At 28.3% G+C, this 13,031-nt stretch overlaps 1 protein-coding gene across 2 annotated transcripts; it reads left to right on the top strand.

Moving 5' to 3' along the window:
- Window positions 1-8,282: 8,282 nt before the first annotated feature.
- On the top strand, window positions 8,283-12,748 carry LOC123007176 (adhesive plaque matrix protein). 2 transcript variants are annotated; one of them, XM_044402295.1, is made up of 3 exons: window positions 8,283-8,408; window positions 11,932-12,332; window positions 12,405-12,748. In XM_044402295.1, exons 1-3 carry the CDS (start codon window positions 8,397-8,399, stop codon window positions 12,613-12,615), a joined length of 624 nt encoding a protein of 207 aa, XP_044258230.1. In that variant the 5' UTR covers window positions 8,283-8,396; the 3' UTR covers window positions 12,616-12,748. The 2 variants fall into 2 exon arrangements, with proteins under 2 accessions (XP_044258230.1, XP_044258228.1); XM_044402293.1 differs by having other exon boundaries at window positions 11,932-12,748.
- Window positions 12,749-13,031: the final 283 nt, after the last annotated feature.

Genomic DNA, 13,031 nt, shown 5'->3' with positions numbered 1-13,031 from the left:
GATGCTTACTTGGAGGCAATGAAGCGATTATCCGAATAAAAGTTTAATTCGGACTGTCGACGCATACTTAATTTTCCGATCCTATTACATCATTTTCGAATTATTTACAATGTTAAAACATAATATGGTGTCGGCATATTTATTATTTTGCAGAAATAAGAAACAAAGAAGACCGCTATGGAGCCAAATATGGACCAGCTTCTAGATATACAGGGTGTTCCGGCTAAACCCCACATTACAATTCTTGGGAGTTCTAACAATAATGAAATTTATCAAAACTTTTGTTTATAACCAATTAGGTTCTGCTTAGTAAAAATATTTTTAAGATGGTGACACTTTCTATTACAGCGGAACTGGATATCAACTTTGTTATTTTAAATTAAAAGTTTTGTTTCTTATTTCGTTTTTGGATCACTCAAGTGATTTTGAGAGAGTTTTTATTAGCCTTCCCTATACCTAAGTTTAACCATTTTCGAAATATTTAACCTTTTTAATTTTTTTTTCGATTTGAATCTTCCTATTTAAAAATCGATAATTCTACCACTTTTTATTATGTTGAAACCGTGTTTGGGTATACGAGAGACAAAGGTTAGATCTTTTCTTTGGTGTATTTATAATTGGAAAAACAATTAAGAACCGTCAAATTGTAAGGTTACTTCATTTGAAGGGTATTTACCCTTAACTCAATTTTTCTAAATAAAACACCCCAATTTTTTCTTCACCAAATGGAGGAGAATTTAGTTCTGCTTTGATCTATTTTAACACTCTCTAACCTATGTTTGATAGTTTTCAAGTTATAGTAACTTTTTTTAATATTGTGAGAAAGTCATTAGTCATAGCTACTTTAGCACAGAGGCTCGTTTCATAATAAATTAAAATCTAATATTATTAGACCTGTAACTTGTAACTTTTAAAATTTGGTTTCATAAAAGGAAAATACAAAAGTTCAAATTACAATTTGTAAAATTGAAAATACAAATAGATTTTAACATATGACAAGTATTTCCGTTTCATAATTTTTAGCAAATAATATTAATGGCGTAGATTTACCTAAATTTTACAAGTACCATTGTACAAGTCGCTACATGCCTGTAGTTGAAAGTACTAGTTTTTTTTTTAAGACAATTTTATTGTGTAAAGCAGTGATTCTCAAAATTTCTTTTGTCGCGGCACACTTTTAACGATTTTAAAATTTGGGCGGTAAGTTTAAAAGTTGTTTATTTACCTATAATAAATAGTTTATTTCTTGAATGTAAAATAAAATAATATGTACTACAAAAACAACAGTACGTTCATTAAAGGATTAATTACAAGTTAAAAATAAGGATGCATTTAATGACAAATTTGAGCTTGCTGTTTTTTGATAATTTCATTTATATTTGGTCGTAAAAATGACAATCGTCTTTTACAATTAACCGTCTCGATCTTTTTTTCGTTTTTATGTTGGTTAACACAGAAAATCCGAATTCACACAAATAAGATGTTCAAATTGTAATAATATTTTTAAAGCTTTTTTGGCTGTCATGGGATAATCACATCTAATGTTAATCCAAAATAAATTAATTGATGCCTTCGAATATTTTAAAATTGAATCTCTATTATTAGAAAGCGAAATTGGTTCTTCCTCTTCATTCAAAATTAATTCCAATACAGAAGTAATCGATTTCGCTTAAGCAAAATCTCCTGCCAGCCTGCCACTTTTTATTTTATTTTTTTTTGTTTTGTGAGCTAAAACATCTTTATTATCGTATATTTTGCTTAAAATACACAATTTTCATCCCTTTCACCCATCTTCAAAGCAAAAGTCAAAACGTTGATTGACAACACAACAACATCTGACTGAAAGTTGGACATTCATAGCGTTTAATTTTTTAGGACTTGTAATTTTTGCTGGTAAAATTCTACTAATACAATTAATATCACTCTTTATTTTATGAAACAGAAATCATTAGTGTCTGTAACTTGTAGCTTGTACATTTGTATGTTTTTAGTAATAATATTAATGATATTATGAAACGGGCCCCAGGTTGTTATAAAAATAAGAAAGTTATTCAATTTAGATTAAATAAATTTAATTTGTATCTACGACAAGAACAATACAATTTTGAAAAGAAACTTGTCGTGTTTTCAGTGAAAAATATTTCCAGGGCAAACTACCATGGATAATAATGAATTTCTTCCATTGTAAAAAAAGTTAAAATAACTTGGAAATCATTAAATTTAGGTATAGGAAATCTTGACAAAGATCGATGCAGAATTAGATTCTCTTTCATTTATTGAAGAATTATAAATACACGAAAAAAAATCTAACTTTTTTTTCAGATGCCCAAATACGATTTCAAAAGAATTAAAAATGGTAGTTATCAATTTTTGGAGAGGAAGATGCAAATTAAAAAAATATCAAAAAAGTATAAATAGATACTTCAAAAACGGTCAAATTTAGGTATAGGAAAGTCTGATAAAAACTTTCTCAAAATCTCAAAAACCCAATAAAAACATAATTTTCTATTGAAAATAACAAAGTTGATACCCATACTGCCATCTTAAAAATATTTTTATTGAACCGGATGTAAACGATTATGGCTATAGCCAAAATTTTAGATAAATATCACTGTTAGAACTCCCAATAGTTCTAATGTGGGGTTTAGCCGGAACAGCCTGTAGAATTCTGCAAAGCAAAGATCCTTCCAGCGATTAACACATTAAAATAAATATAACACCAAGTAACAAGATTGGAAAGCTATTTATGTGTGTAGTTTGGTTTTGTTTTGTCTAGTTACGTGGTTTTATTTGTTTAGTCCAAAGACCAAAGAGGTATGAAGTGCATATTTTATTGGTGATAAAATCGTACGACTTGATTCTGAAGTTTGCTGTTTGTTTAATTAAAACACTGCTTTGTTGAACGAAAAGGCCTAAATAAATAAATTTTAACACAAGGGTGCAAAAATCTGTCATTGCTTTTTTCATTTTTTAAATACCACCAAGAATTTTTTGTTGACTTGAACACTAAATCCGTTTGCGAGATTTACAACGGGGCATTTTTGGTCGTAAATTTTCAAAATAATCCGGACAATTCCACCAGACATTCACCTAATTATGAGCTATTATGTTAAAAAAACTTGTGTTTCTTATCTTTTTTGGTTGATATTGGCTAGACTGAGCTAAAACTCGTTTTTTTTTAAATTCTTTTAGAGGCATGTAACCAACTTCAGAAGTAACTCTTACAGATGTTTTTCTAAAAAGGCATTTCAATATTTTTTTTCAAAAATTTTTTTAATAAATTTTCGTCTTGAGTTTTTTTGGTTTCAACAGACACCACTAAGTTTATATTAATTTTGATTTATTGTCACAAATTAGTGGTTTGAAACAAGATGTTTCTTTTTGCGATTTGAATAATTCATGACCTAACAAAGGAGTGAAATGTTAACCACATCAGGTTGTGATCTTGATCTTGAAAAACGACACTTGTCAACTTATTGCAAAGTTTTGCTGATGGTGTGGTAATTAATGTAATTTATGTCCTGAAAAGCGTTCATAAATTATCTTGTAAGCTTATTTTCGTGATATCACTTGAATAATTACTTCAAGCTTTTTGCAAAGTTTGAAAAATGTATGAATCAACGCTGTTGTTTAGTATTTTTATTTATTATTACACACTCACTGTAAACTGATATAATAAAACTGTAATAATAAATGTACGGCTAGTTTAATAATACCCAAGGCAGAAGTTAAGTGCGAATCACTGCACATTACTCAATGAATTAATTAATAGAAAATATTTTAATGAGATTGTAAATTATTTAAAAATACTTTTATAATGATTGATTCTGATGTTACTACTGCGTAACTCATTTAATTTTACCTGAGGCAACGCGTAATTTCTCAGAAATGCGTATATTATGTTATAAATAATTATACATGTATACAAAACAGTTACAAAGTGATACCAACCTATTTGTTTTAGTTAGTTTTTAGAACAAGCCAGAGTATATTCAATACTTTTGCGTATAAAGAGTTGCATATGTTAAAATTTAAAGTTTTGAAGTAACCAACACTTAATTAATCGAATTACTTATTAAATTCGTTAATTAATTGTTTAATTACATATCTTTAAAAAATGTCAGTTATGTATTATAAAAACAAAATTGTTGTTTAATTATAATTTTAGCCTGAGGAAGTCATAAGAATTTATTTAAAAGTAAAAATATGCACTAAAAGAAATTAGACTATATTTTTGTAAAAAACAGACCAAAAAAACTAAATAAATGTTATATCTGATTATAATCAAAATGTTTTAAAAATTAAATTAAAAAATATTTGTAATAAAAACTAGAAATTATTATTTTCTTGCTTCAGACTTCCATTCATCGATAGTGATTTATTTTATTACAAGAAATAAACATTTTTACGCAGATGAAACCTGTTACTTGCTCTTTAAAACTCTCTCGTGATAATTGCAGAACACAAAAAGCTTCCAGCCTAAAAGGTTAAAAGCAACGAGACTGTACTACAGAAAATTTGTGTTACCTTCAAATGTAGTTTTCCATTTTAATTAAAATTTTCCGGATTGGAAAACACACCCAAATTAGAATAATTTAAAGGTAATATGCGCCAATTAATTTTCTGTGGTAGCCCTACAGGCACTCTTTATCCTTCCTGTGTTTAAAAGAAAATAAACCATATTGAAACACTTCAGACGGAATTGTATCGTCTTCCGAGGTCGACACGCCTGTCTGTACACCTGATTCCATAACTTTCATGTTAATAACTCCACTTACCTTCAATTTTCAGTTAAAGGTTGATTTTTCATGCGGTTTACGAAAATTCAGGAACTTGCAGGCTTTATTTGCATTTGTTTGTTCTTTGATTAAGAAATGCCATATTTAATAACATGAATCACGATTTACGATAATGTCTATGCAAAATGCCATAAAACACTTCTTTGAGCGTCTGAAAGAAGTTCATGATTTTATGGTTCAACGGCTAATCTGTGATTTGAAATTTACGAAGTTGCTCAACGATGGGAGTTAAATTGTTGAAATATTAGACACATTTTCTCCAAGCTCTTCTAAGCAAAGAGGCGGGACCTTGTTGACAAATTTTATAAACCTTGATAAAAATCCTTAATGAGTAATCGGGCTGGAATGAGCACTTCCTTCAAAAACTGAACTTTGAAATATTAAAAGTAATGCATTTATCATTAAGATATTCGACATAGACAGTGGCGTATTTAGGAATTTTGTGTAGGGGGTACTTAGCTTGAGAATAAAGTTGAAAGCTAACGGCTTGAGTCTATATCTCATGAATTGACATAAAACGTTTACTATAAATAATTTACTATAAAAAAAATTCAACAAAGACCATGTTTAAAAATCAGTTGTGTATTCAGGAAAATAGAAGACTATTCAAAAGTTTCTTGTAAAACCTCTTTTTTTTAGTAATAAAAATTGCTATTTGTAAGTGTAAAGATATGATAATAAATTCGTTTAATTTTAATTTTTATATATTTTTTTAAAATTATTAATTATTATTTGAAATAAAAAGTCTCAGTTTTTTTGCCAAAGTGTTTTTACTTTTACTATGACATTTACCAATCCTTTCTTGTCTTTTTCGGATTCGACATTTTGCACTACTGACTGCACTAGTCATTTACTTGTTAAATTAATAAACACTTTTTTCGAAAATTTCGACACAAATTCCGAAAATGACCCACGACGTTTGTTAAGATTTCAATGTAAAGCGTTCTAATTATTTTGTTCATTTACTTGCTAATTGTTGTATTGCTCTTTACCTTTGATCTAAATAGGTTTGCGGGTAAAATGGCTTATCTGAATTATTTGCCTCACTGCGTGTGGCACTTTTACTTTCAATAACATAACATACTATTAATACAATTTCATAAACAAAAATAATAAATACCGAACGTTTGAAATTTTGACACGTCTACTTAAATTATTTTTTTAGACTAAAACCAAAGCCAATTCAAAAATTTTATAAGATACAAAAATTGTTTTAAAATAATGAACCATTTGAATAATGAAAAATAACTACTCTGCTCGGGTATTGTATAACAAAAATATGGCTTAAAATGTGTTAAATTGTTAATAAATAGGTACGTACTTTATAATAATAATAACAAAACTAAAAATAGCACTAAAACATGTGATTGTGATGGCAAATAATCTGTACTAAATATCATAAAAATCGATTACTCCATTAAAAAGTTACCAAAGAAAATCAAAAATAATTTATAAACCTTGGCATTCTCTAACCTGGTATAGAGTTGGGTTAAATCGCTTTATTTTGACTTGTGGAATTTCAGGTTATTCATCTTTTTGTAACACTCTGTAGATAAAAACGTGTGCGTTAAAACTGAAATATAAAATTCGACAAAATTTTTTGATCTTTTTTATTGATTTATTGACCATTTTAGTTAACTTTCTTTTACTAATTCTCTATTTATTAAAGTCTCATTTCGTGTCATTTAAAATTTAATAAATAGTAAAATACTCGAATTACGTGGATACCTTAGCAGTTACTTTTTTTAGCTATTAAGACAACGGGAGTTTTAAACTATAAAACTTGTATATTTTTCAAAAAATTTTCTTACATTTATATTAGATAAAAAATTTTGCTAAATTCAGAAATTGGTTTAAAGAAATTTGTCAAAATAATGTCAAAATTGTCTAAATGCCAATTGCAACATAAGAGGTAAGCTTAATGCATCACAGAAACAGTATAAAATATTATTAGTGTTGGAAATAGTATATTATTTAACAAGTGGGAAAGTTGTCCATTTTCACACAGATGAAATTACAATACGCGCCGAAGGCGAGTGGAGTAACATTCATCTGAGTGAAAATGGCCATTTTTCACGAGTTTAATACTATACTTTTTCTAATCTTAATTAATGTCAGTAATATTTTTTCTTCTTTTTATTATGTATTATTATTTAATTTTTTCTACAGTTGAAGACTGAATAACTTTTATAAGTAAGTATAAGTACAAAAAACTGTTATTTAAGCTATTATTTTGTTAAAATCGTTTTATTCAGATTGATTTCCGGCTTAAAATTGAGCCAAATTTGTTGAAAATAGCACAAATTGCATTGTTTTGCCTAAAATTAGATTTTAAGCAATTATTTTTTAAAATACATTAATTTACAATAAGTTCTGTATTAAAATCGAACAAAATTGGATTGGAAATAACTCAAATTGCTTTATTTTTAATAAAACTGTTATTTAGTTTAATTTAGTTTGAGTTCTGGTTTAAAATCAAGCTAAACCGATTGGAAATAGTACAAATTGCTTCATTTTGACCTAAATTGAATTTTATGCTACTATTTTTATAAAATATTGTTTTTAATATTATATTTAGAAAAAAGATTTGTTTACTTTACTTTTGCATTTCAGGTGTGTTTTACTACACTTAACCGAAATTACGCTGATAAATATTTTAATGTTTACAAAGTGTATCATTTCCTTATATTTCCTAGGAACAAAAGAAAGTTGCCGGATATTGCGTAGCTCACGAGGACATCAAACACATGTGTAAAATATGAATCCTCGACTGGGTGTGAAAACGAAGGTTTTGATCAATGCATACAAATTAATCTAGAAAATGTTTGGGACGTTCTTTGCAAAGTTATTTAGCACAAATAGAGAATTTATGCATAAACTTGGTAATTTAGTATCAATGACGACATCGGAAGCGATCCTGGGGCTTTTTACTCAGTTTAAATTATTAAAATAATTACTCGCACTGACAAGTTTTTTAATTGCTAAAAAAATGACCAATTTCAAGAAATTTCTTCCATGATTCATAGCAAAAGAAAAATTTAAAATAACAACAAAGCAATGTATATTCATAAAGTAGACAATTATTGGGCGTAATGACATTATAGGATTTTTTTATAACACAAAGCATTTTCTGCATTCTGCAAATAACTCATTACGAACCATAATATTAGCTGATTTATTTTTATGTTTAACATAAAAAAACTAATTGAAATTATGTTTATTTTGTATGTATCACGCCGCTTCTGTAAGGGCATCCAACCACTTATTTTTATAGCATTGTCGCCAAATCCGGAGAACTAAAATTAAAAATGATCCTCCCATCAGTTAGGAAGTGATTAAAAATCTTGTTAATGAACCACACAGTATTAATGATACAATATAAAATACAATAAACGTGCACATTACCATATCTGTGCCCCATTCCGGTGGTGGTAGAGGCGGAAAATGAGGTATATGAATCTGCTATCTGCTAAATCGCAGAGGTTTGTATCGTAACCTTGCGTTAAAGTCTTGTGGGGACGTAGTCTATATAAGCTCTGGATTATTAAAGGTGCGGCTGTTTACCTCTTTGTATTCACATTATCAGTGTCCGTTAATATGAGATTTTATGTGAGTATATTTTTATTTGTTTTGTTTATTCTGACGTTTTTATAACATTTCGTGGCATTTTAATGCTAATGTTATGTAATCTGATAGATTTCAGCCGGATAGGTTTGCACTACGACCGTTAGAATATTAATAAATAAAATTAATGTTGTTTTAGATTGCACAAAATATTGCTGAAAAAGGGTTCTAGAACACTGTCGCCGACTTTTATTAAAATGTTAATTTATACTTTCAAGGATAAACTTTTTGTAATATTTTTCATGTCGGCATTTATTAATTGATTGTTATAAAATATTTCAAAATTGTTTCAAACTTAAAAAATAATGTACCTACTTATTTTACCAACCTTTTTGAAATCAAATTTTGTTTAAGTGTCGCTTACAGTAATTAATCGCAAATGGATACAGATATGTAGGTGTGAGTAATGTTAGGTCAAATTCCATTCACTTTCATTATAATTTTGTACAAATTGTTCCGTGCAAAATAATTATTTGTTGAATTCGACCTTTTTTTGGTTGAAAAACTTTATTAATCTAACTCAGTAGACAGAAAAGTTCATTTTCTCTTGATTTTGGAATAATTTTTCTCTGCTTTTTAAGTGCTATCACATTGGCGGTTTTATTATTTTGACAATGATGTCACTTTGACAAATGTGTTAAATAACAAAAATATTTGTGAAAAACATAATTTTAATAAATAGGAACTGAAAGAAACAGCTTTAAAAACCAAAGTCATTTTTAACAAGAATCATCATTTAATTAATAAATTAATTAAGTGAAATATAGTTGTCAAATAAATTAAACCGCGAATGTGATAGGACTTAAAAATATGAGATAAATTATTCAAAGTCGAAAATCAAGAGAAAAAATTACTTTTCTTTTCACTGAATCAGAACAATAAAGTTTTAAGTACAGATTTGCTTGTTTCAGGTGAAGCAAAAAATGTTTTTCTTTTGCAGTTTTGGCGAAAAATGAAAAATAACAAAAATTCCTCTTATAAACTCAAACTCAGACATACTGTAGAAGACTCTTGTTTTCTTTTGACCTTGATTTCAAAGTTTTTCTCAAATATGTGTTTGAAAACAAAACAATTGCCAACATTTTGTTGCATGTACCTATAAATATTTTAAATTTACATACAATCATTTTTAATGAAGGACATGAGTAAAAATAAATGCATTTAAAAATGTTGGAATAAGATTAGTGGCAAGCTTATTTTTGGAGCTTTTTAGTATGTTTTTAATAGGATTTTTAGTTACTTGTTCTTATTGCCATAACCAATCACAATTTATATTTTTTCAAATTTTAAATTTTGTTAAAAGATACAAAATGGGCTACATTATGGGCACCACGAACACAATAGTGGTCTAAATTATTAATTTTTCATTAACGAATAAATGAATTACTATATTATTTATTTATTGGAACAGTACGAAATTTTTCATTAAACATTTATTTTTACATAATATATTAATTGCTAAATTATAAACATTTTTTTATTAATAAAAAGACAATAAAGAACTGTTTTTGAAGAAAGTACTTAATTTATCACAATAAATTTTTGCGTTTTGTAATAAATTATCAATTACAAGTAAAAGTTTGTCTGTGTAAACAATATTTTTGTCAAGATATACGTATAAGAATATTTACATTTTTTTAATAAGACGTAGTTTACTTTTGTCAAAACTGTATTAGTCCTTTTTGTGACGAAATTTTTTTATTTTATATTCAATTTTAGACACTTGCTTCAAATGCAAAGTTATTGACTGATTGTTTACAAATTTGTAAATTTTGTAATTTGTTAAAAATAAACTAAACAAATTTATTTTTTTTAGTGTTTCATTCCAAAATTTACATTGAAACAAATAACGTAAAAAACAATTACCTTTGTAGTTCTTGTATAAAATATTTTTTATACAAATTGCATTATTATTTATAAATTAAAACACTTGTTTCAACTTTTATACTAATAAAATTCTTATTTTTTATATTTTATTTTATTTTCTTTCAACGAAACAGCATTACACGAAATTGCTGCAACAATTTTAACAATAAATCATTGTTATTTAAAAATTTGCTGAATTATCCTTGAAAAGGTATAATGCTCATACTTTCAGCGAAAGTGTTCGATAGTAACAGTAAATAAAGCTTTGAATGTAAATGTCATTAAAATCGGCAACCAGTAATACGGTTCTGACTAAAAGTTGCTTTTTCTTAAACGACGATCCACAATAAAATGCTTCTTAGCAAAAATTCTGGAAAAATGTATTCACTTTGATAAAATCTTCTCATTTGTAGACTTTAATGTCTATTTGCATAAATTATCTTTTTAAATTTAGAAAATTTGGAAAAAGGTTTCTAACAGTTCAAACTAATTTCGTGTAGGGTAAGTCCGGGAGAGATAAACCACATTTTGAAAAACCTGCTGTCAAATCATGATTGCATGATTCTTATTCTAATTTAAACCACAAATGCTTCTAATTATTATTTTTCTCTAAACAATCCTTTTTATATTATTGACATAAATCTGAATCTATTCATGTTTTAGGACCGGCGCAAAAATAAATATTTGTAATTGATTAAAAAAAAATTAATATTGTAAACGATAGAAAATTAAATGATGCTGTAATTCCAAAAAAAATCATCGAAGTTTTAATAATTCCTAAAACATTTTACCAAAATTTCGGTAATTTCAATACTCCATCGTAATTACGTAATTAATTATTATCAAATTAATTTTTATAATTCCAAATCTATTCTTATAATTCTATCTTAATTTTTGTAATTCCAAATTAATTCCGATTGTTCTAAGAAATTTAACGTCTTTTGTTTAATTATCTCTGATAATTCCAAAAAACATTACAGTGTAATACTAGAAAAATTCTGGTAATCTACAAATATTTCCAGTCATTCACAAATAATTGCACTAGTTCCAACAAATTCAAAAAGAATTTTAATAATTCTAAACAATTTAAATTTTTAAGTGTTGATTTTGGTATGATAAATGTTGAAGTAACTTCGTTCATTAGTATTTTTTTAATATTTACTGCATTTATTGTTTTTCTAATTTTTTACAGTCTATTCCTTTTTATTTAACGCAAATATAAATTGTAAGCAAGCTTTCACTAAAAACACACAAAAACTATCTTTAATAGAGGTGGTCAATTTATTTCCTATGCGAGGAGAAGAGATAAATTACTAAATTACAAGGTTAAACAGAAAAATGTTTTTAAGTTATAATTTTTATTATACATAATGTTAGTATGTTTGCGTATAAATAATAAGCTTAAACAATTGTATAAGCAAAATACTAAAAATTTCGATCAAGTTTTTGCCTAAAAACTGATGGCTGGTCCATCTCTTCCGAATTTACCCTATTAAAAAAGTAATCAAAATCACACATTTTTTATCATTTTCTTGCAAAGTTTATAGGTTGTAACCTTGATTTTCCACTCGTACCAGCCTCCACTTGTAGCTAATCAATAACAAAATAATTTTTTCTCAGTGACTAATAATTATTTTTACAGCTATTAGCTGCCGCGGCATTTACCGTCGCCTCAGCCCAACAATACACCACCCCAGTCCCCATCCTCAAACAAATCAACAAACACAACGAAGACGGTTCATACAGTTACGGTTACGAAGCCGCTGATGGCACCTACAAGATAGAAACCAAATACCCAGATGGGCAAGTTTTCGGTAAATATGGCTACGTCGACGACCAAGGCAAACTCCGAACTGTCGAATACGGCGCTAGTAGGAGAGGTTTCGAACCAGCTGGTAACGAGATCCAAGTGCCTCCACCCACCTTGAAAATCAACAACGACTACGCCAAACCCCTAGGTTCCAACGAGGAAGATGATGGCCAATACAGAGAGGACCCTAGTGTCTACTATAAGAACGAGCCTTACGCGCAAACCCAACCAAGGTATCCCCAGTCGATTTACAGACAACCTCCTTTTGAACCACAACCTGGGTACAACCCCCGACCTGCTTACAGACCTCCCACTGCCTATAGACCTCAACCAGCTTACCAGCCCACCTACCAACCCTCTTTTAGGCCCCAAACCAGCTTCAACAACTTCCCGAGGCAACCGAATTATTACAATCCTGCACCACCTGCGTACCCCAATTACCACCCTTTCCAAGGACACCCCGCCACTAATGTGGACCTAAATAGCGGGTCCTACACCGTCAACTATAGAAGATAATTGTTTTATTTAAACTGTTAAGCGAACAAACTAGTCTTATTTTTATTTGTAATTTTACAGGCAGTACTTTGTAAACCAAGTAATTTAAGTCTATTTTTTGTAAGGATAAAATAAACATTTGTGATAAACGAAAGTATGAAATAATTGTGTAATTACCCGTGTCTTTAGCAGAAAAGAATTCTCAATGTAAATGTCTTTTATCCTATATTTCTCAAATTGGGTGGAGTCGGAAGGCCTTGAGCATTCCTTAACACAGTCATTGTAATCTTGACTGTCATTGTGGCATTTTTTGCAATCTTAGTCACAATTTTGGGTGCAGTTACTGAAAAAATCTTCAATTCCTCCTGAAACCTAGGTAAATCAGAATTTCAAGTTTAAATTCCTGGGTAAAAGTAGTGGTCACTGAAATATGTGGA

The sequence above is a fragment of the Tribolium madens genome, unplaced genomic scaffold (genome assembly GCF_015345945.1).
Source record: "Tribolium madens isolate multiple individuals breed KSU strain unplaced genomic scaffold, Tmad_KSU_1.1 Scaffold_3;HRSCAF=73;Tcas5.2_LG2, whole genome shotgun sequence".
Classification (NCBI taxonomy): Eukaryota; Metazoa; Arthropoda; class Insecta; order Coleoptera; family Tenebrionidae; genus Tribolium; species Tribolium madens.
This window is presented reverse-complemented; position numbering and strand designations above follow the sequence as displayed.